Below are 23,368 nucleotides of genomic sequence, written 5' to 3'. Positions count from 1 at the left end.
TTTTTTTTTTTTTCCTAAGACTTGTTAAATTTTCCAGGTTCCTGATTATAAATTCTTTCCATTTAAACACTTCAGCATGTACCCAACAAATAAGAATTTCTATGCTATTTATTGTTATGGATAGTAATAATATTATTCCTAAGGAAAATATAACCTTTGGCAGTATTTGAAAAGGAAAAATATATATGGCTAAGTAATTTATTATTCTTGTTTTTTGAGGTCCATATCATGTCATTGTTTTTTAAGCAGAACTCTATCGATTTCCTAGAAACCTATGCTTAAAAATCAATGACACAGTATGACCTTAACAAAGTGGTGAATTCCATAGCTCTATAAATTGTATTTTGTTTTTAAAAGTAAAATGCATCTATCTTAAGTCCTACAGGTAGTTATTTTTTTTTATATGTGGCAACCAGCACACTGTAGAGAAGACTTCAAGAAGCTTTTGTGGCAGAGAAAATGAGCAAAGGGTCCTGCTCTGCACAGTAGGGTGAAAGAGTGGATCCCCTGTTCTCCAGTATTTTGCTTGTAAATATTTTTTTGAGTAAAAGATTTTTGAGTAAAATTTGAGTAAAAGTAAAATAAAAAAGAGTAAACATTTTTGATATCACTGATGAGAAACAGTTTTGTTTGATAACTGATCCTAAAGTATCTACAGGACTACAGCCCTGTCTCAGATGGACACAAAGGTAATGCTAAGCAGAGCAAGAGTGAGGTAATAACTACACAGTGTTCTAGAGCAGCTCAGTGCTACAATGAAAATGAAAATAGTAATCTCTTTTTAACTGTGATTCTTAATATTTTTCTCTGTCTGTAGAAACTAACTAGGTGTGAGAATTTTGATGAATGCTTCAGTGTAATCCTATGTAATTTGATGTTGCATGTAAATCTCTTTTATAGGTCCCTATAGATGGAATTTATTGCGGCAAATACCTTGTCATCAGAAGGATTAATGCCTGCATTAGCATTTCTGCAATAAAATCAGAAGCTAAGTGGTGAAGGCCACAGACACCTCAAACCTGGATTCCTCTGCTCGGCATTAAGTGCTGGAGTTTTTATTTCTTGCGGTAGAGAAGCCATTGCCAATGCTCACAAGGAACTGCTTATCCCTGCTTCTCTGGGTCCTGTTTGATGGAGGTCTCCTAACACCACTGCATCCACAAGCACAAGAGATTTTAGAAGGACAGCCAAGAGAAAATGTTGTTCCAGTGCCAGGGAGGAGATCATCTGCCCAGCGAGTCAAACGAGGCTGGGTGTGGAATCAGTTTTTTGTGCTGGAGGAATACATGGGCTCTGAACCTCAGTATGTGGGAAAGGTAATTTTTTACTATTTCTTTGAAAGTTCAAATGATACAGAGAAGTAGTATAATGTATTATAATTGTGTGCCTGTTGCTGGTGGGACGGGACAAGTCTTCAACTGGGAGTAGTTCCCTCTGCTGATTGTTTTTACCATCCAGCCTTTCCTGTAGTCACTATATACTTTCTGTCTTTGTATGTTTGTCTTATTTCCCTGTTCTTGCTTTTTATATTTAACAAAAACAACAGCAACAACAACAATACAACAAACAAAATAAGAGAGTTCTGATATAAGTCTGTGTTTTACAACTAATTTTAATTGAGACTACTGTGGTAGCATATTTGATTTTTAGCAACAAACATTGTTCTGATATCAAGAGATAATATATAAACTTTAAATCTCAAACTCAGAATGAACAGTCATTCCTATGATTGATATGGTTATTCCAAGTGTCTTTTCAGCTAATGAAGAGACATCCTTTTTGGTCTGTTGTCCTATGTCTCAGAACCATTTGCTTTTATTTCTGATTGTTCAGATTGTTTTCAAGTATTTCTAATATGTTTTATTGCTTCATAATTCAAAGTCCTGCAGTAGAGCTTTTATACTGTGTGTAGACAAGCACAATCATACCTGCTGATAATTTTTGCAATTCCCTCTCTCATCATATGTCCACTGTTTCTGTTAGAGGGCATAAGTAATTAACAGAAAACTGTTTGAGGGGTGTGGGGGTGGTGAATTTAAACAACAGAGTTTTCAGATAGGAAAGCTGAAAAGGACACCTGAAGAAAATCTTAGCAGAATGTATAATTGGATGCTGTGTATAATTTTCAGTTTAAGTAAAGGACTTAGTGAAAATAAAAAGTCAGGAATTTATTTCCTGGGTCCCCAAATGCCACTTCCCTAGACAGCAAGGTTTCAAATTCACCTGCTGTAAAAATGAGTCATCATGCTTGTTTTAACTTTAATACCATTGTGAATTTTTTTTTTTTTTTTGTGTACAAGTGGGAAAACTTTTTTTTTCCTTAAATATAAATAAATCAACAGAAAATTAATGTTTCCTCCACCCTTCCAGAAAACTATTCTGAGGATGTATAAATAAAACAGTAGATTATTTAGCACAGCAGCCAAAAATGTATTTGGATATTGCATGTGAAGACATTCGTGTTAAGCCCTAAAATGTATTAATCAAAGCAATTTGCAAAGCAGTGTGTTTGTATCACAAAGTTAATACAATGAGCTTGCTGTAAGTCTGAAGAAAGGGGGACCACATAATGGAAAAAATCATATTTGTGATATCCAGCTGATACAAGTTACACTTTCTCTAAGACATATCTGTTCTGGCACCTCGCTGAAGATGCCAACAAGGACTCTCATCACATTTGGTACTGTAGCACAGGCAATGTGATTGCTGTGCCTTTAATGTCAAAAGACAGAGATATTACTTATGCATCACTATATTTTCAGTATTCTTTTTTCCTTTGTGTAAGTTTTTCTTGGTAGTCATGTAGGGTCAGTTCTAAACTGCCAAAAAATTGGTAATTTTGCACAAAATGGACTATTATCAATGTACTGATGAATCAGATTCTTCCTTTGTCCTGTTTTTGCTCCACTGACATTAAGTTTATAAGCAACTTTAGTACTAATGGAATATTTTCATTAAGACTAACACTTATTACAGATTTACCTGGAATATTTTTATCTCTTAAGACTTTTTTGAACTGTTACAAATTGTGTGATACTTTTCAAGTACATGGAAAGACAAAAAGTCAAAACCCTTTTTTTACTTCAAAACACCTACTTCTAGAATAGAGCAAATAATTCTAGGTTAACACTTTCTTCAACAATGTTTATTTTGTTGTTTATCACAACTTGTTTTATCTATATTAACTATCTGATTTACTATATCTGAAAAAAAACAATAAACCCTGCCAGTCTTTTTATGTCATCTTTGCTGAATCTCTTACAAAAAACAACCCCCCCCCCAGAAGACAAACAAATAAGCAAAACCAAGCTGGAGATGTTGGTGTTTTCCCCTTATTTTCCACAAAGCTCTCAATGCAGGTATAACACTGAAAGAGAGAAGTTCCGTAGAGAAATTGTGCTTTTAAATCCAGATAGCAAAAGCCAAGCTTCATATAAATTCAAACCATTGTCAGCATACTAAAATATATCCAAGAGTCACTCACTGGTATCTTTAGATCATATGCAATTTTGTAAAATCACATAAAATTTTTAAGATGTTAAATGCAGTTGAGTTCTGGATTGATTGCAGAACTAGATCTGCAGAATCAAATGATTCACCAAAATTACATATTTATTCCAAAAGCATATATATTTTCAATTTAATTATTTTTATAATGCTACTGTAATATACTTTAAAATAATAATAAGTATATTATAAAGTGTAGGATGTTTCATGTGACCTGAAATCACAAGGGTCTTATCTTCCTCTAGCCATGACATCAGGACACCTGTGCATAGACATTTATATTATTATGTCATAGTAATTTATAAATGGGATTTTACTGTATCTATTAAATCAGCTGACAGTTTCACTGAACAGTTGAGAGTGACTAGCTAATACTGCAAACCTTCTGTAAGAGAATACAGATTTACAGAAATAATGTCTTCTATTATTGGCAAGTGCATGTAATTCCTTTCATGTCTGTTTTTAGACAACTGTCTCAAGAAATGTCAGGTTGCAAATCAAAATATAGTTTACAAACTGGTGGGAATTAGTCTAGCTTACAGGTGGTGATTTTGAAATTGTGCTTGAAGCTTACACAATAAAGCGTTTGACCTGATTATTAAAGTTTGGGTATCTGCTTGTGTAATCTAGAAGTATGAAAATGCATCAGATTGATAACAGAAGATAACCCTCTTTGCTCAACTTTCATTAAGAGATCCAGTCTAAAAAGTAAAATTAGAGTATGATATTACCATGTAACCCATGAAAATGGACAGGGTGTTGGGAGTAAAATAAGACTTGCCCATTTACTTTGCAGTGCTTTACTTGTTTTCCTGGTATTGTGAAACTCCAGAAAGCCAGGCAAAAACAGCACGTGCAGATGAAGACGAAAAGTTCATGCCTTGTTTTTTGCGCAAAAGCACAGGTCTCAGTGAATGGTGACAGAAATCATCAGAGGATCAAGTGCTACAAGTTCCAGTACAATTTACACAAGGCAGCAGTTTTAATTGCCCTTATGCAAGGATTGCTGAAGGGGGTGCAGCCCCACCAGGACACTACAAATATGTCTGTAACCTCTCTTTATTGCTGTGTTTCAACAGTGACATGCAGAATCAGCAAAATAAACTGAAAGTTCAAGAGAACAACATGGTCAAGATAATACTAGCAAAGGTTTTTGTTGTGCTGCATGTGGCATCTTCCCTTTATATGTCTTTGCATTCCTAGTGTGCAGGTGTGCATCACATTTTTCTTGTGTTGCACACCTGCACAATTGCTTCCAGTGAGAATTTTTTTGCTGTTTGTCCTCAAGTTTGCAGAGACAGGCAAATGGATGTCGATGGTGCATAGGAAAAGATTGCAAAGTCCTCTTCAGTGTGGTGGCCATTTCTCTTCCATTTTCCAGTGTGGCAAAAACAACCAAACAACCAACAAACCAAACAAAAAAAAAAAAAAACCAAAAAAACCCAACACCCCCCAACCAAACAAACAAGAAAACCCAACAAAAATCCCAGAACCTCAGCTTACCAGATATTTTTCTGCCAATTAATAACCTATGTTTTACAAGTTTGTTGTTTAAACCTCTGTCACATTAATGCATGCTCACATACAAACTACTACAGATATTTTTTGTTAAGAAAAGGATGCTGAAAAATTTAATATTCATGACTGTTCTATGGCAGTACAGGGTAATGTAACAATATGGTATTTTTCATCTGACTGTCCTGAAAAAGCCTCATCATCTTCAACGTTTTGCCCATGTATCAAGGCAGAAAGAGTGCAGATTTGGAAGAAGCAGAGCTCTATATCTGTGACCAGAACAGCGTGCTTTTTCAAAACCTTATCATTTATCCTCTGTATCTGAAATATGAGTATAGAATTTATTTATGCATTTTTAGTGGATAATTTTTAATATGATGGAATTAATGTTGACCACCTTCCATTAGGCTTAAATCAACATGTACTTCTGAATACATGCCCTCTTTTTACAGTTATTTTCCCTCTTGGGTGAGTGTCGGTATGACAGGGCAGTCTGTAAAGGAAATTATGTACTGCTTTTTTTAATCTGTTCAGACAAACAATTTTACAGAGCAGTGGCTATCATTTTGGCATTATTCATAAGCACTGAGTTAACCTGAAAGAAAAAATAAAATTTAAGTAAAAGAAATATGTGCAGTGAATTTGAAAGCTACTGCCCTTTGAAGGAAAAAAAACCCATTTAAATCTATTCATAAATGTACCCTGATTAAACTCATCTCTTTTAAAATTGTATTTACACTAGATTTCTAATATGATCACAATAATATTTCATTTAAAGTTGTCAAAAGGGTTTTTTGTAATTTATTAGATTCCATTCCAACAACTGAAGTAACAATATTAGAGATAGCTGTGTATTATTTCCATTAGACATTTGCACAGTGCCATCATCAAGGCGATGAAAATTGTTTCAGGGACTGCTGCTAGTAATGTATTAATTGACTCCCAAGATGCAGGACATCACAGTTACTCATTCTGTATGATTTTAATATGAAAGATATGCTATGTATAAGAATGAGCTTGTTCAGTACATCAAACATATACTCACCTCTGTCTGCTGACATCAAAGTGAAATCTTGTTAGGCCTTAGTGGTCTTTAGATAGTAATTTAAAGAGCAATCAGGCATGATCACATTAACCTGGCTTACTAAATTGGCTTTCAGAGTTTATGCCGTGCACATATTCAAGCAAAAGCACTGTCACAATTTATTACAGACAAGGAAATTGATGAGGAGAAATGAAATGGTAAAAAATGGTGTAAGAGGAATCAGAACTGGTATCAGAATTCTGGATTTCTTTTCTTGCTCTGTTGAGCTGAGACCTTTGTCTCTCCCGCTTACGTCTGTCTGGTGAAAAAAAGTGATGATTTTAAAAGCTTTGCATCCTGTATATTGCATAGAGTATGTGAGACACAAAGTAATTTTGACAGTTGCACTTGGAAGTGTGAGAAGGAAATGGAACCATGGAAACACAAAACCCCCATGAGCAAGTCAGACCTGCATTTAATGTTTACTCCTGAAAGCTAACCTCTTTATAAGGTGTACAAAGACATGCAGCAGAGATGAACAACTTGCAACAGAGTGTTTATTATTGATCTAGTGGCTTCACTTTGTTTATTGATTTGCTTAGGTAGCTCATAGCAGGTAAATTAGGAGTGTAGTAGTAGTAGTAGTAGGAGGACCTCTTGCCTGTGGCCCTTACATTGATGAAAATTATATGAGCTATTTGGAGCTAGGAGAAAAAAAGAGGACGGTGTTTTCACTGATTGCGTGAGAGAGAAGAAAGAGTGAGCTCAGGACAAGGAGAGATCAAAATAAAAAGGAAGGATCAACTTCTTGAGCTGTCACCCATGTTTTAGAGGATGTAAAAGGTTGAGGTTATTGTTCTGAACAGCTAAGGAGGTCACAGACTGAAATATTTTAAACTCTAAAATTTAGCAGGCTGTATTATGCAAGGATTCAGTGATCACTGTAGAAGATTTAGAGCCTGTGGAAATGGTCCTGTTAGGATGAATGACTGGGTCTCACAAGATCTCCAAACACAGCTGAGTGTAGGGTGCTAATGGTGCTTGCATGTCTGAAATTTGTGTTGCCAACACAGATGGAGAAATACAAATGAGCTTGTAGAAATTAAACTGCTAAAGAAAAATCTTACACATATTGTAGTTTTATTTGGAATGCTTCTGTACAAATGGCTTCATCTGGGCAGGAAGTTTATTTACACAGGGAAATATGGGAAAAGATACTTTAAAACATATTTAGAAACTCTTCAAAGGACTTGAGGACAACAGATAAATCAAAACATTGTCTCCTCCTTTAATCCAAGAAAACGTGAAGATTTTATTTTTTCTTTGAATCTAAATATGGAGCTTGGCTGAGAATTTGTGATTCACCTGGTAGACAAATTGCTGTTGATAGATCAGACATGGGCATGTATTCTGTATGTCAGCATCACAAGCTGAATTTATAATTAGTGAAACATTAGACCATCAATTAAAAATCTGCTGGGATCATAAGACCTTCTTTCTGGAAAAGCATCAGAATGCCAAGTAATAAATTAAATAGCATTTGCCAGACATCAAAATTGGGCAAGTATTAAATACCTGGAGCCATTCCTGTATCTGGGTAATAATACGGAAACCAAAATAACAAGAATGTTCAGAAATTGAATAAAATTTGTGATTGCTGCAACATGTGAGGTGTTCAAAAAAAAGGAGATACCATAATGTGCTACAAAAGTATAAATTTTCAGTAGGAAGACAAAAAATTTACAGAAATATTAAGGAACTGCTAAGTGACAGGAGACTAGATTAAAGCTCAGGATTTCAAATCTATGAGATGGATAACTTTTTTCACAATGTGGACTTTTTTATTTCCTTTGCTCATTGTAGAGGGATGCGGATTTGGCATTAAAACAGTAATTGGAAACAAAATTTAACTGCAAATTTCAGAAATATAAATATATATAATTCTACTTAAATAATTGTCAAAATATGCATATTTATATAGTTTGGATGTTTATACAGTTTTCACTGAAAAGCAGCACTGTGGAGAGGGACCATGCAGTCCTGGTCGATGTCAAGTTGGACATGAGTCATTGTGCCCTGGCAGCCAGGAGGGTCAACCCTGTCCTGGGGGGCATCAGGCACAGCATCGCAGCTGGGCAAAGGAGGGGATTGTCCTGCTCTGCTCTGCTCTGCTCTGCACTGGGGCAGCCTCACCTCGAGTGCTGGGGGCAGTGCTGGGTGCCACAATATAAGAAAGACATTAAACTATTGGGAGTATCCAAAGAAAGGCCGCAAGGATGGTGAAGGCCTTGAGCTGAAGCCGTATGAGGAGCAGCTGAGGATACTTTTCAGGTCTTTTCAGCCTGGGCGAGAGGAGGCTGAGGGGAGATCCTATTGCAGTTACAACTTTCTCACGAGGGGATGAGGAGGGGCAGGCACTGATCTCTTCTCTGTGGTGGCCAGTAACAGGATCCAAGGGAATGCCCTGAGGCTGTATCAGGAGAGGTTTAGATTGTATATTAGGAAAGGATTCTTCATCCAGAGCCTGTTTGGGCATAGAAACAGGCTGCCCAGGGAAGTAGTCACAGCATCAGCCTGACGGAGTTCAAAGAGTTTGGACAGTGCTCCCGGGCACGTGGTGTGACCCTTGAATCTGTTCTGTGCAGGTAAGGACTCAAAGTTCCATGTGGGTCCCTTCCAACTCAGAATATTCTGTGATTCTGTAATTAAATAGTTTTCAATAAAATGAAAATATTTGAAAACATAGCATGAAAAATCACCACTGAAATTCAAAACTGAATTATGAGCATGAAACAAAATGTAACAAAATTCAAACTTAAATTCATTTTTTCAGACAAAATTATAACTATCCTGAAACAACAACCCTCCCCTAATAAACTAACAAAGAAAACCCCAAAAACCCCACAAACAAGCAAACAAACAAAAAACAAACAAAAAAAAAACCCTCCACAAAACAAACTCAAAACCCCACAGCTAGAATCAATTATTAATAAAGCATGTTTCATAAGAAAAAGAAAGAATAATTTCCTATCAGCTGTCCAGCACCAACATATAGGAGAAGCTAACAAGTTGGAAGGTTATCTCATCTTCAGTCGCTACAGTTAATAGCCTTGTATGCAAGTCATAAACAGAAATTATTTGGATTGGCAGTATTGTAAGTGCTGACATTACATAAAATAGTTTGTTATTTAGTGGCTCGAAAGTATTTTAACAGCAGATGTCATTAAGTGAAAACCCCTCTGCTCTTCTGAAGGTGATATATCAAACCACAATTTCTGTTATATAACATAGAAAACAATGGACTTGGAGCAAGTATTGGTTTTATGGCAATGACCATTTCCCTCTCTCTCAGCAATGCTTTATGTCCCACAGGCTCTACATGTCCTGTCTCTCCTATCCCTCTAGAGACAACTATTCCCAAATCCTTCTGTCTCCCTGTACCTGATACCCACTCTGATGCAAAAGTTACAATCACCTTACTTCTTGCATAGAATCTGTTATGTATCCTATTAAATTCTGAAGAATTAACCCAGTTAACAGCAGCTTTGAACTCCACAGCTTCTCTTCCAGTTTCAAATAGAACTTGTGTACCCAAAATCTTGCTTGTATTTTCTACATGAGCTGGTGAAATGAATTGTCTTTCATAAATGAGCCTAGCTTTATTACATAATAATTATTTCATAAAGCAGAGTAAATTGCATATTTTTCTAGCCCGGGAAAAAAAGGCAAAAAACTCAACATGAAAAGTCAATAAAGGTCTTAACAAAGAGAAGTGGAATGCGAGAAGATTAAAACTGAGGACATAATAATACTTCATAAAAATAACCAAATATTATTTAGATGCCCCAGTAGTGGAAAATAATTTTGTAACATGAACACTGTGGTATAGTTTTCTCCCTGTTGTCACTTCTTTATCATTTAGTCAATCTAAATGGAGATTATAAAATCCCAAATAACCCAATAACCTTGTAGAGGCATTTGCAGGCTCTTAGAAAAAAGATTATGTTGTTTCTAAGGGTGGAAGATGATATAAAGCATAAAAAAATTCTGGTGTAAAATCGGCCTTTTCCTTCCAGTATTTTTTTTAAACTCTAAAATAACTCTAAGGTAATTTCCTTGAGGTAGTTCGCTGTGCAGTACCAGATGCATGTGTTCTATGACTGCTGCATGGCAGTGATACATGTGCCCTATAGGCAGGAGAGGGTGACTAAGGAGAAAGGTCATTATAAATATCCTGAAAGAAACATGTCACTGCTGGGTGACAGGTCCCTCCCCCACCCAGCCCAGGGGCTGATCTCATAAAAGGTGAAAAAGGAAGGAGAAAAGCTGAAAGACATACTAATAAGAGAACACAATGTCCACTATCATTGACTCATACTAAAATTAAAACTAATGAAGTTTTGTTTTTAGCAACTAGCTTAAATTTAATTTTCCTCTGGAGAAGATTTTGTTTCATACATATATAAATACAATGGGTTTTGTCTAAATAGCTGTGTGCAGTAGTTATTCTTGTATTTACAATAAGAGGAAAAAGTGTGTATAAAGAACAAAGCAAACTTGGAAAAAAATCCTGTCTTCTAGCACCAGTTGCAATTATAAAAATTATTACCTTGTGTTCATTGTATTTATTTTAGCTGTCAGTCCCTGAACATGTAAGTTAGAGTTGTTATTGATTCTGTTATCAATGATTGATACTGTTGTGTCATTAAAACTTTGCTATTCCTTGCTAAAAAAATAGATTTTCACTAACAGATGGATTATTCTCTCTTATTTTTGTGAAAATGCTTAATTGACCATGGAAAAAACATTACTATGTTTCATCCTGGACACTATGATTCAGTATCAGTAAGGATTGAGGCTGGGTCCTATGTTGTTTACTGTCATCATAAGTTATCTTGGAAAGTGTGAGAGTATCCAGGGAAGTGTTTGCTTTTCAAATTAAGCTACTACAGTTACTAAAGACAAAGGCTAAGTGCAAAAAATGGGGAAAAACACTATGAAACAGGACTAAAATAAGACTGTAAAAGCAATCTGTTGTGAAGCGGAACAGACTGTGGGAGGAGGGGAATAATTCCAGTTTCATTAATAAATTGTTGTTCTCTGTGGAAATTATAATCTCTCTCAAATGGGATCTTGTTTCATAATAGCTGTATGCACATTTGCTTAGTGTGCGGTGAGTGCCAAAAAAAGCAAATGGCATGTTAGAAATTCTTAGCAGCAGCTGAAGGAAATAGATGTCATTAATACAGCTTTGTATCTAAATTTCTGGTGAGCCTGTATCTTCCACACTGGGAAATGATTTCTCTTCAGTCTCAGAGAATGTGTCCCAAAGAACTTGGAAAAATACAGACAAGGACAAAAGGTTAATCGGGATCTTTGGACTGACTCGTCAGTGAGGTATAACTGAGTAAGATAGGTTTCCTTAGCCTGGAAAGGAAACAAAGAGAAGGAGATATGATAGGTCTCAAAAATATCTAGAACATAGGGATGAGACTAAAGGGGGAAGATTCCAGTGCAAGATGTGTGGGGCACAAATGAAGCCAACAGGTTGCCCATTCAGAGCAAAGAAAAGGAAGTGATTCTTCACAAAATGAATCAGTCCAAAATAGGTAGCTCCATGCCATAGGCTGCTGCAGAGATAACAGATTTTTTCATGTCAATGATAAGAGAATGAGAAATTAATAAAAAATCAGTTTGCCAAAGGCTAATAACTATAGTCACCACCAATATCTGCACGAACTACTGTATGCTTGGCAATTTTGTGGTGACTGTGACCTTCACCTTTGCCAGAGGCAGAGTTCTGTGTTGGAGGCCACGTGCACCCAGTGCAGCATACCATGCCATGGGGTCCAACAATAGTAACAGACGTGCTCCTCCACCTAGAATAAAATAATGATAAGTGTTTATATTAGTCATGTTCCCAAAAGTGACTCATCTAACTTTGTTGCGTGTGATTTGGATAGTTTAATGGGCAAGGAATTTCATCAAGTAAGAAATCAGTTCTAAACCGAAAATATACATTTTTTTAAAATGGCATTTCTCCTAGTGAAAAATATAAACATTTCTCTTTATATGTAAAATGCAAACATCTGCAGTACTTTGCGTAGCAATTTACTGATTTTTTTTTGTTGATTTGGATATATTAGTAATAATATTAGATTAAAAAACCATAAGACAGTAGTGCAGGTCACTGTTATAAATGTAATGCCAAGAAAAATGTCCGGCATTTTTCTTGCAAGAGGCTTGGGATGTTGTTGCAAATCTTCATGCCTTTCAATATCTCATACTGCCAGCCATTCCACACAAAATGCTTCTTTAGGTTTCTAGTCTGTGTCACTGACAAGAGGATGGTCCTTAAAACATTTAAAAAGAGCTGAGCCTCTTCAGGCCCCTTACAAGTCTCCCAGAGGATCCCTTCTATCTGAAGGTGAGCTAAGCACAAAACACATTTGCTATGCTGAGGATGCAGCCCACACACTCAGCTGGTGATTTGGTTTCCTCTCTGACTCTAAGTGAGAGGGAGCTAGCTCAGCCTATGCTCAGGCCAACATGGGAATGTGAGGGGACTTGATCAGGTGCAGTGAAACCTCCCAGGCAACCTCATCATCCACATTCAGCATGAATGTGACTACCCTTGAACCACAGTGGTACCCACACTCAGACTCAAACATGCTTGCAAAAGACAGACAGATACAAAGCACAACTATTCCTGTATGTCTTCTTGCTGGGATATTTTTACCCTCTTATGCAAATCTTATGACATTCTAATAAAAGGCAGTAGATGATTTAAATGATACTTCACAATCTGCTTCATGAAAATAAAATGACCTCTTTAAGGGGGTAAGAGTTGTGATCATGCCTTGTTTTTCTGACTGCCTGATAAGCTGAAAATCAAGAAGTAAATGAAAGGATTTTTTTAATTACACCTTCTGCTTTACTTCTGTGGAAGAATTCCATTCTCATCTTGCAAGCTTAAAAACCTTCAGAGTTCTGTATATGTTTGTATAAAGTCTTCATATACAAAATCCCACATACATTGAAGGAGAGTGTTTTATGTGCTGGTTGAATAAGAATTTAGGTCTCTCAGGAATGTGTACACCAGCCTTTTTTTTTTTTATTTAATTTTTGGGTCTTCAAAAACATTTTTTGGGTGTTCAGTTCAGTTTGCCCTTTAAAAAAGCTTAAGGTGAGACGAGAGAATTTTCTGTTCCAATATCCTGGAGGATAATGCCAATAAATGAGCTTTAATTAGTAAATCCTTTTCTATGTCACTGTGGCAGTGGGTAAACCATAGTCCCTGATGATTATTCTATGCCATTCAGCAGAACTTGTTCTATTTATGTTTTTCCTCGTAGCACTGGTTTTCAGGAGTGATGTCTGAGTAAGATGCTGATCACAGCTGATTCTGAATTTTTTATGTTTTCTTGTACTTTGGTGTCAGTGTAAAATTACTACTTTGAAGAGAGTACAGTTTTTTAGTGTTTCATAATGCAGGATCCAAAGACATTTTCTTGAGTGTGTCAAGTCGTAGATTTGGATAGTCAGCAAGAGGTGTTGCGTCAAAAACCATCAGCCTATAAATATGTTTGTATTATTGCTGTTGTCAGTTAAGGATTATAATAAAAGAGTGAGATAGGACAGTTTAATTGGTGTGACAATGTTGTTTTTTTCTCACTATGAGAATTGAAGCATAAACTGTAGAAGAGAAAACTAAGGAAAAAAGCCTCATTGACATTATTAGTGTAGTATATAGTTTCTAGAAACCAAGAGTACTTTTCATCACTGTCATATAAGCCAGTTAATAGCTCTTGCTTGTCAAATCCAGCTGTATCAGCCCAATAGCAGGTAAATTCTTCTAGATTAATTGGTGCCAGTAGTAGAGTCCAAGAAAATAATCAATGAGTGTTTGCAAAATCAGGAGATTCCTGCGCAAGCCAAATGAATTTTGGCAGACAGCATTTGTACAGATTAAGGATCATTATAAAGATGCTGAAAACTTGAAAAACTGACCAGTATAACTGAAATTTTCTTTTCAGTAAAGGTATGTGTTGCTGTGATATTTTTAAAAAGTAAAATATTTACTTATTTTGAGTAATTTATATGCTTATAGACTAATTTGCTATTATCAGGAAGTTAAAAGGCAGTAACAAGTGTATGATTCATATTAGAAACAAGAATTTGAGCTGGTTTTTTTTTTTTTTTTTAATAGCAAAATACAGGACCAAAAATAAGTCATTCTTTTCATTTGGATGCAAACAATATTTGGTTTAGTTCTTTTTTATGTACTATTTTATTTACTCTATTCACCATTTTGACATGTTTATTGCACTATCATATCTGAAAGCTATTGCAAGGCTTGGTTCTGAAGTGCACTTGATTATTCCTTCTTCAACAAGCTGAGTCTTCTGCCAGGTGAATCTGGTAGCAAATATAGCATAGTTTTATTACATAGGGTAATAAAATTAGATATATTAAAAATTTAAAAAACACCCCAAAAATGTCTAACCTATTAGTTTGTTTTGGAGCAACACTTTTTAAAAAGAAATTTTAATTGATCCTACAAAAAAAATTAATTGCTCTGTCCAATTTGCTTATTAACCTGTCTGTAAAGTAGAATGATTGAAAGACATGCTTTTATGGGCCCCATCACTTAGGCATCTGAACATTTCAGTCACTGTCCTTGTGGTGATTCTGTGAGGCAAGAAAGTAGCAGCTCTCTTCCCTAAGTAGGGAGTCAAAGCACAGGAAGACTGAATTATTTGCTTGAATAATTTATGAATGAAATATAAATGAAATTGAAACCTTAAAAACTAGAAAGTCCATCCTTCTGGTTTTTTCTAATTCTTGTTAAATGTGGGGCTTTTTATATAAATAATGGTTTACAGTTTGATATTGTCTGGATTGATAAGTAGGCAGTTGTGTCTCTGTTGAAGGACACAGTAACAGGGAGCTGGGCAGATCTGCCTACCTGGAAATTAAATAAAGGATTACTGATTAAATTTTCCTACATCCAGCACTGCAGTGCTCTTTAGATTAAATAGTTACCTTCTAAGTCCATTCCTAGTCTTGACATTAATAATGTCAAATTTGTAACTGCAAGGTAGAAAGTAAGGTAAAGTATGCTCAGGGGGAAGAGGGAATGGGATTAAAGGTCAATGCTGCCAAGTCCTCACGAGCCCACAGGATTCATGGATCATCAAAATATATAACAAAATTATGAAAATAACTGGCAAAACAGGCAACCGAGAGTCTTGTGTTCCTAACAGTCTGTCTGCCTTGTGCTTTATGGGTATTCACTTGTGTTCCTTGTAACAGATTGTTAACATGTTTCTTTGGGGAGCCCAGCCCCAGAGACTGATTCTGAAGTAATGGCTTCCTCAGTGTATTAAATAATTCTGACAGGCTGCTCATTTTCTTTAATTATCTCCAAGTATTAGTGGTTAAAAACTTATAAAAAGTAATGGTATAAGTAATTAGCCTATTGACATTACTTTTCCTATAGGCTATGCAAGATAATATGTCCTGAATTTGACCACATTTTATGCATTATACAGATAATTTTCTATTATTGGTGAAAATGTAAAATGGTATTTTTGGGCAAAAAAGGCATGTGAAATCCCTCTTCCTGATATCTAGGTTCTTTTATTCTGAGCGTTTGTGAGGAGTCTACTCTCATGTTTGTTAGTGGTGTACAAGTCCATTCATGTGCTTAGTTAAACAAGTAGGCAGAAATTATTTGCTCCAGTAATTTATCTGCAGTGTTACTTTCTAATAATGTAACTCAAACTGTAGGAAAAAAGTAAATTAGAAAGATAAATATGGGTAAATTTATTCAAGGACTTTTCAAAGCCGTTCATATTCTTTCATTACAATATCTAAAAGAACCCTGAAAGTCATTCTTAGTCTTAATGTTCATTAATGTTATACACTAAAGGACAAGATGAACCTAAACCAGTGCCTACAAAGTAAATAAATAAATTTTTCTAAATGTTGTCAATACCCCACACATTTTGACAGAATTTATTAAGGAAAACATTTTCAGAAATTGTTTTTCAGATTCAGGGATTTTAAAGTTAATTTTCATTTTGTCCTGTTAAATTCCAGTTCACTTTACTTTATGCCACCACAAATTTCATAATCAGCTAATGAGAGGTCTATATATTTACTTAAAGATACAATGCAGACATAAAGTTCATTTCCTTGGGCTGTGTCCAAAAATTAAATGGGACCTTTCTAAAAAATTCTTTAGATTCTTCCAAAATTAAGAAGTGATACTATACTTCCTAAATTCTGAAGTCATAGCCATGTTTCAGAATTGTTACCAGATAGCTGGCAGATCTTCATGAGTGTTTTCATTCTGAATTGAAGGACACTTTTGAGGCAAATCTCTTGATCATTCAGACTTACTGTGCTTTTGTTCACATGAGGAGAGGTCTTGGAGAGTACAAACAAGATCACTTCTCGATATAAAAAGTTGAGAGGATGCACTACATGAATTGGCACTTAGTCCACTGAACCAGATGAGATTTTGTTCACAGCAGAAAACCCTTAGGTGCATTTATTGCCTGCATCATTTTTCTCCATCAGCTGCTTCATTCCACAGAACATTCTCACTGGTTCACATTACCTGCTAACACAGGTACAGCTTGTGTCTAATGAAAAATAAATACAGAGACACTACCCAAGGCTAGGTGAGTCCTTGGCATATTTAGTCAGCCATCTTTCCCTAAATTTTGGTTAAATTTTCCAGTATTTTTAAGACGACCTACTGAGCAGAAGGGATTCATACTGCTAATGTACTAAGGTGGGGAAGAAAGTATGTGAAATAGTAGTATAAAGCATGAGCATGTACTCTCAATTTTGGAGTAACTTTTAGTGATATTTATATTTATTGTCCTTACATGCCAGAATATGTAAAAATTTCAAGTTTGTAGTGTATATCTTTCATGACTTACAATCATTGAAAAATCTAGGTACTAAAAAGAAGTCTTTATATTGTTCGTGTAAAATAATATTGATTTAGAAGAAATTAACTTCCAAGTTTGGTGCTGCTTGTCTGTGCATCTATGTGTCTCTGTGTGATCTGCAAGTAAAAGTTACATTTGTCCAAGTCATCTTTTTATGATTAGTTATTATTTGTGTTAGAACTTTCACCCATTACTTTTCCTGTTGCGAAAAACATATCAAGAGCAAAAATATGATGAGATAGATCAAATTTATGTTGAATTCACCAAGATATTTCAATTTGAATAAATTTTGACTTGATCTTAAATGATTGTTAGGATTGTTTACTTTATAATAGATGGTCTATTTAAACAGATTTTTTCACTGCAATAATGAAAGATGAAGTGTAGTTCAATTATTTTTATTAAATGGAAATATAAGTAGAATAGTCCAACTGAAAACTGAATTTTTCAAGATAAAGATTTTCATGCAAAAATGATACAAGGTGTTATGAGGAACATAAGTAATTTTCTAAATACTTTTTTATGCTCTTATAATTATTTTTATTTCTCTGAAGGCTAGTACTTCTGAGTATGTGCTCCTGAAAATATTCATGTTAATATTTTCTAAACTAGGAAAATTAATATTTCAAAACATTTTTTATATATAAAAGATATGAGAAGGATATATACATAATTCACAATCCGTGATAGAGAAATCTTGTATGTAGAACGCAGTCTAAAATGCCATCTGGTTTTTTCCTTTAAGGTTCTCATAAAATGTGTATTTTTAAAATACTTGGCTATGTAAAATTCATTTGCCCTTTCTTTTGGAAACATTTGTTAACTGTTTTGCAACATCCATTAGTAATGCATGCAATTTACACCTTTGATCACAGTCTTCTTTTTTTTCCTTCTTTTCTCTCTTTTTTTTTTTCCATTTTTCCCTCCCATGTTAACCAGGAAAAGAACTACTCTAAATCAAGCATATGGACAATCTGTGGGTGTCTGTTTGTGTGTGTAAAACCTGCACTTGGGGAAACTTCATTTAATTATTTACTTTTGAGCTGGTAAACAATCCAAATTTTCTTCTGATAGGTCCTCTGGTTTTGCAGTCTTGACCTTTAGTGGTTTTGACCTTAAACCTTTGTCAAACTGACCCAGGTTCATATGGAAGGAAAACAAGTTGCTTTAGTTGGTGTTCTCTGTAGAGCTGATGTTTCTCTATTGTCTCTCTCTCTCTCTCTCTCTTTCTCACTAACTCGGCTGGAGTTACTAAGATCAATAATTTCTTAGGTGCCCCTAGCTGAAGTTCTGTAAAATTACACTATTCTTCTTCATTTCTCTGACTTTTGAGGTTCTATGGCTTGAGTGAAAAGCAAACTTCACACTCATCTACAACTATTGTGCTGGAGGCAGCTGAACGATTGAGTACTGCCATTAAAGTCAGTACACTTTCACTGAATTCTGTTTACAAATTGTACCATTGGGCTTCTTTGTACCATTCTATTTCCTTGTCTGTTTCCCTTTCTCTAAGTAGGGTTGATAATGCTCTCTGAAAATTGATGTAAAGTTATCATCTCTGTAGCTCTTACATGAACATGGCTTTGTAGAACCTGAACATCGTTAACTTTGCTTTGTCAAAGTCCGTAATACTGCTGGGACTCAGCATGTCGCTACACAAATCCTATATACACCCTGCAGTGCTGATATGTGCTGCTAATTTGCTGTTGCCATGACTAGTTTATTATTTTGCCAGTTCGCAGGGAAAAGTGCTTTTCCATTCTTTTCACAGCTGGCAATACTGTTCAGCCAGGCAATGTAGGAGTTCTTGAGGGCTAAGTAGAGAAAGAGCTGGTGTCTGCTGCCCTGGCACAGCATTGGCACACATACCTTTCCTGTGGGACAGAGGTAGGTGTAACAGCAGGATCAGCCTGTGAAATGTAGTCAGTAATGCTGGGAAAGCCATGGTTTACGTGCCCTTTGGGAAGTCTTGCCCTTTTGGGAAGTCATTTGGAAGCACCTTACCACCTTCCCTTAATGATTCTGGTGCGTTTATGTTGCTGCGCTGAGGAAAGATGTATGCTAGAAAGTTGCACTGCACTCACGGGGAGAAATATCCTCCACCTGAGACCTGTAACCTCTCTTTTATAACCTCTTTATGGACAAGCATGTATCTTTTCTTAGCTGTGCTTTGTACAGCCCAGCCTGGCTGAAGCATCTATTCATCTGCCTACCAAAGTCATTATATTCACAGATCACAGGTAAGTTGGAGAACTACTCTGTATATTTTTTTTTCTGTCTCCCAAAAATATCTCTTGTTGCTCCTTCTTAAAATCAAAACCAGTGCCTGTTGAGGGCAAACGTGCTTAAATACTGAAGAATTTTTTTGAGAGCAAGTTAATCAGCATCAAATCAGTTTTTAATTTTTGTACTGAAGAGACATCTTCAGATTATGCCATTTTTTTTTTTCTTCTAAAATACAGTTTCAATTTCACCTTCATCTCACACTAAAGAAAGAATTTGTGTACATTTATCTCACAGGGACAAAATTTGAGTTCTTACAAGAAAAAAAAAAATCCAAAGAATCCCATATTCCACAGTCGACCATATGGTGTCGGTAAAAAAGGAGTCATACAAGACCCAAAATTGTTTTTAGGGGTCCACAGTACTAACCCAGTCCACAAAATAGATGCTTCAGGAAGTCAGAAATGCTACACTGCTACTAGTGGTACAGTGAACTGGTATATCAAAATATGATGAAAGTATCAAACTATTGATCCAGGTACCAGTTGTTCCTTTAATGGAAACACCTATTCTTAAAAGTGTTACTTAAATTAATTTTAAGATTATTTTTATTTTATGTGAGATTGCTATTAGAATGGCTTGTTAATCAAGCTAAGCCTAGTCTAACTAGGTTATTAAGTTAATGAACAAATTAGCAAAGAAATCTTGATGTATTTATGAATTTTAAAGTATTTACTGGTGTTTCTTACCTTATGAATTTAAAAAGAATATTTAGATTAAATTTGGTATTCAGTTGAATTCTTAGAGAAGAACATTATCCTGATATGGCTGTAAATGTGCTGGGACATAGTTTATTCATGATTTTATAGCATGAAATTTCATTGTGACAGGTGTTTGGCATCCCACAACACCAATTCCTGTTTCCAGAAAATGTATCATTAAGATGAAAAATATGTACATTTAAGGCACACATGTAGTAAATCAAAAGCTTGATCTTGCTTAATTTTTTTTTCTGTCTTTGCTATATGATTTTTTCAAAGAAAATTCTGCAGCACTCAAAACAAGGCCAGCTGGATGCCAATGAGAGATAAATCTATTCTGAAAGCTTAAAAAGGCTCACTACAACTGAATGCTATATTCTTCTCATTCTGCTAAGCCAGCCTCTCAAAAATCTTAGTCTTAGAGTAAAGGGTGTTGCTCTAAGTTGGATTTCATAGCAGATCAAGAAGGATGGCTATTTTCCTGTGCAGGTGTGGAAGGTCAGGGTGAGAAGGTGGGAAGCTCTGTGCATAGAGCCTTTTTCTCTTCTTATTGAGTCAAATAAGACTCCATTACTTAAGGACCTTATTCCTTTAATACAGTCAGCTCTGCAGGGCACGTGGCTGTTGCAAATAGACCTGTGCCCTGCTTGGATATGGGCTTTGGCAGTTACATGCTGTTCACTTTATTCAGATAAATAAAGTGCAGTTCTACAGAGTACATCCTTGCATGGCTTTCCATGGATGACTTTGGCAGTTACATGTTGTTCCCACTAGATAAATAAAGTGCAGTTCTACAGAGTACATCCTTGCATGGCTTTCCATGGATGGCTTGCACACTCTCTTTTTAGGGGTAGTACATGCTGTATTCCTACAGTCAGTCACACACTATGATCATACTTTGGTATTTAGAGCTTGCTTCTGAATGAGACAGGGAAATACAACTTGCCTCAATACTAGGGTGAATTACTGTTCAATTACTGTAAGCACTACTTACAAGAGAATATGCTCATAAGGTAGTTTTCACATTGAATATATTCTGACTCATTAAATCAATACTGCAGAAGACAAATCATCATCAGATATCCTTTAAAGAAATGAGATTTTCTGACAAACAACATAACACTGAAAATAAATATTTTGTTATCTAATTTTAAATAGAATTAAAAATGCTAGCTTTCAACAGATTTGCTAATTTTTATATCTAGAGTATTTTTCCCTGAAAAAGTGGAAGCAACAGAAATAACTACTGTTTCCTGGTTTACTCAATTTTGAAAAATTCATTAGTAAATAACTGCAATTCATTCTATACATACATCTTTTAGGCATAATCAAAATTAATGTTACTAGGTTGTATATTTTTTAAGGTGCCTTATTCACTATAGATATTTTCTATAATTCAGTAAGTAAAATATTTACAGTTTACTATTACAGTAAGTAATAATAAAATACAGTTTATTATTCAGTAAATAAAATATTTTACTGTTTTTTGAAGAGGCACAAACACTTTCCTCAGTCCTCATTTCTACATTTGGAAAGTGTCATAAGATGATGAAATCTGTAAAAACTTAAAAGGAAACAACAAAGGAAAGATGATGTTTGATGCTCAGAGGGTGTACAGCCAGTGAATATATTATTATTTAATAGATAAGTCTGTTCTTATGTTCAAAAAGGGCGTGTGTCATTTATCACACCAAAGGAATATTTTTAGGAAAATTGCTAAAATGGGTTCCCTTTGTGAATATCACTTCCTTGATCATAATTAACAGCTGCTGCAAATGCAGGTGAATTTAGCTACCAATAGCTGCAGTATTTGTCAGTGAAAGAAGCCTGACTTCTGCAAACATTTATGAATGGATAAAAGCCCTGTCACATCACAACTAACTCTCACACCACTGGAAGGATTTCTCAGTAATGTCTGTCTAACAAAGGCTAGTGTTAAATTGAAAAAGCATTTTTTTTATGAAGTTCGTCTGACCCCTGAATCTTGAAACAATAAAATATGATTATTTGAGGTATGTGAAGTTCTGGAAAATGAAAAAGGAGGAGTGGGAGGGATAGGGGGGAGAGATGGTGAATGACTTCCACACAAGTAAAAACTTCAGTTGTTTCCATTTTGAGATCTTTAGTATGGTAAAACTTAAAGGTGAAAAGAAAATTTCCCTAAGTGCATGAACTTAAACAAAAGAAAATGTTTACCCTCAGTCTGCAGGAGAGAACCCTGCCAATACTCTGCAGGAGAGTACTCTGCTAGTGCTTGCAAGGCCCTAATTATTATTGAATAAAATTGGAGACAACAGGAGTTATGCCATTGGCTTTCTAAAGTCCAAGATTTATGCTTTATGGACACAGCTACACTTCCCTGGACCCTGGAGAGATTTTGTCCTTGTTAGCTGATTTTCCCCAGGACTTCTAGAAGAATTATGTACAAGATAGGAACAAATTAACATCTCTGTTGTTTCAATGAGTAGTTCTGTCAGAAAAAATGAATACAAACTCATCCAGACACAGTTTTTCTACTTCACTTCCTGCTTCTTCCAAGTTCTCTGCAGGAATAACCTTCCTACCCTCTTGTGTCTGGAGTAAAATGACTCTATGTTCTTTTCTTCCTTCTCCACTCCCAGTAGCAGCAGCAGATGTGGCTGTTCTTCCATCTCATCAGCATAAAACATAAGTACAGCCACAGCTATAGAAAACAGATATCTTACAGCAGCCATACAGTAATTTTTTGTTCCAAATTATAAAGCTTTCTAGTTTTTTTATCTATTGTATTGTACTGTCAATGGATTCTCAGGAATATTTGTCTTTATTCATTAAATACATGAGTAAATCTTGAAAGTGATTGCTATAGCTAGCATATAACTGTATGTAACAACATGTTTGTCTTAAAAGTGAATCCCGAAAATCCAGCAGAGACAATCATATTCAGATTTATAATTAAACCACTCCATTTGAGCAAAAATGATGTAACCTTGAGCTGTGAAAGATATTTCTCTTTTGCTTGTTAGTACATAGGTGTGACATTTTTATTAGAAAGAAGGCATACCAATATTCTTACACATTGTAGCTATAATGATAGGTGGAATATAAATGTATCCATAACTTAGAATATATACAGTCTTTCTGGGATTTGATTCAGTTCTGTATAGTCCCATATAAATCCTGCTTGTTTTAAACAACCCAAGGCAGAAGAATAGACTCTATCTGATGCTTTGCCTTTGTCTTAAGAACCTACTTTTCTCCCGTGCAAATGTTGATTAGTTAAAAGACCCCACTAAAATAGAATGTTTACCTATTTTTGCAAAACCTCAAAACTTACAAAAAAGACCCAAAAAACCTGCGTCACAAGCTAGCAGAAAAATGCAAACTATGCA

The 23,368-nt window shown here is 35.3% G+C and overlaps 1 protein-coding gene across 2 annotated transcripts in view; it reads left to right on the top strand.

Annotated features, from left to right (window-relative positions):
• Nucleotides 1-1,085: 1,085 nt before the first annotated feature.
• CDH12 (cadherin 12) overlaps nucleotides 1,086-23,368 on the top strand; it is a 150,954-nt gene continuing 128,671 nt past the window's right edge. For both annotated transcript variants that reach the window (XM_041475909.1, XM_041475908.1), the window contains exon 1: nucleotides 1,086-1,316. In XM_041475909.1, coding sequence (XP_041331843.1) covers nucleotides 1,086-1,316 — 231 coding nt within the window. The remainder of the gene's footprint in view (nucleotides 1,317-23,368) is intronic.

This window comes from Pyrgilauda ruficollis, unplaced genomic scaffold (assembly GCF_017590135.1).
Source record: "Pyrgilauda ruficollis isolate IOZ18807 unplaced genomic scaffold, ASM1759013v1 scaffold37, whole genome shotgun sequence".
NCBI classification, from domain to species: Eukaryota; Metazoa; Chordata; class Aves; order Passeriformes; family Passeridae; genus Pyrgilauda; species Pyrgilauda ruficollis.
Note: the sequence above shows the minus strand (reverse complement) of the source record. Positions and strands in the feature narration are given on the sequence as shown.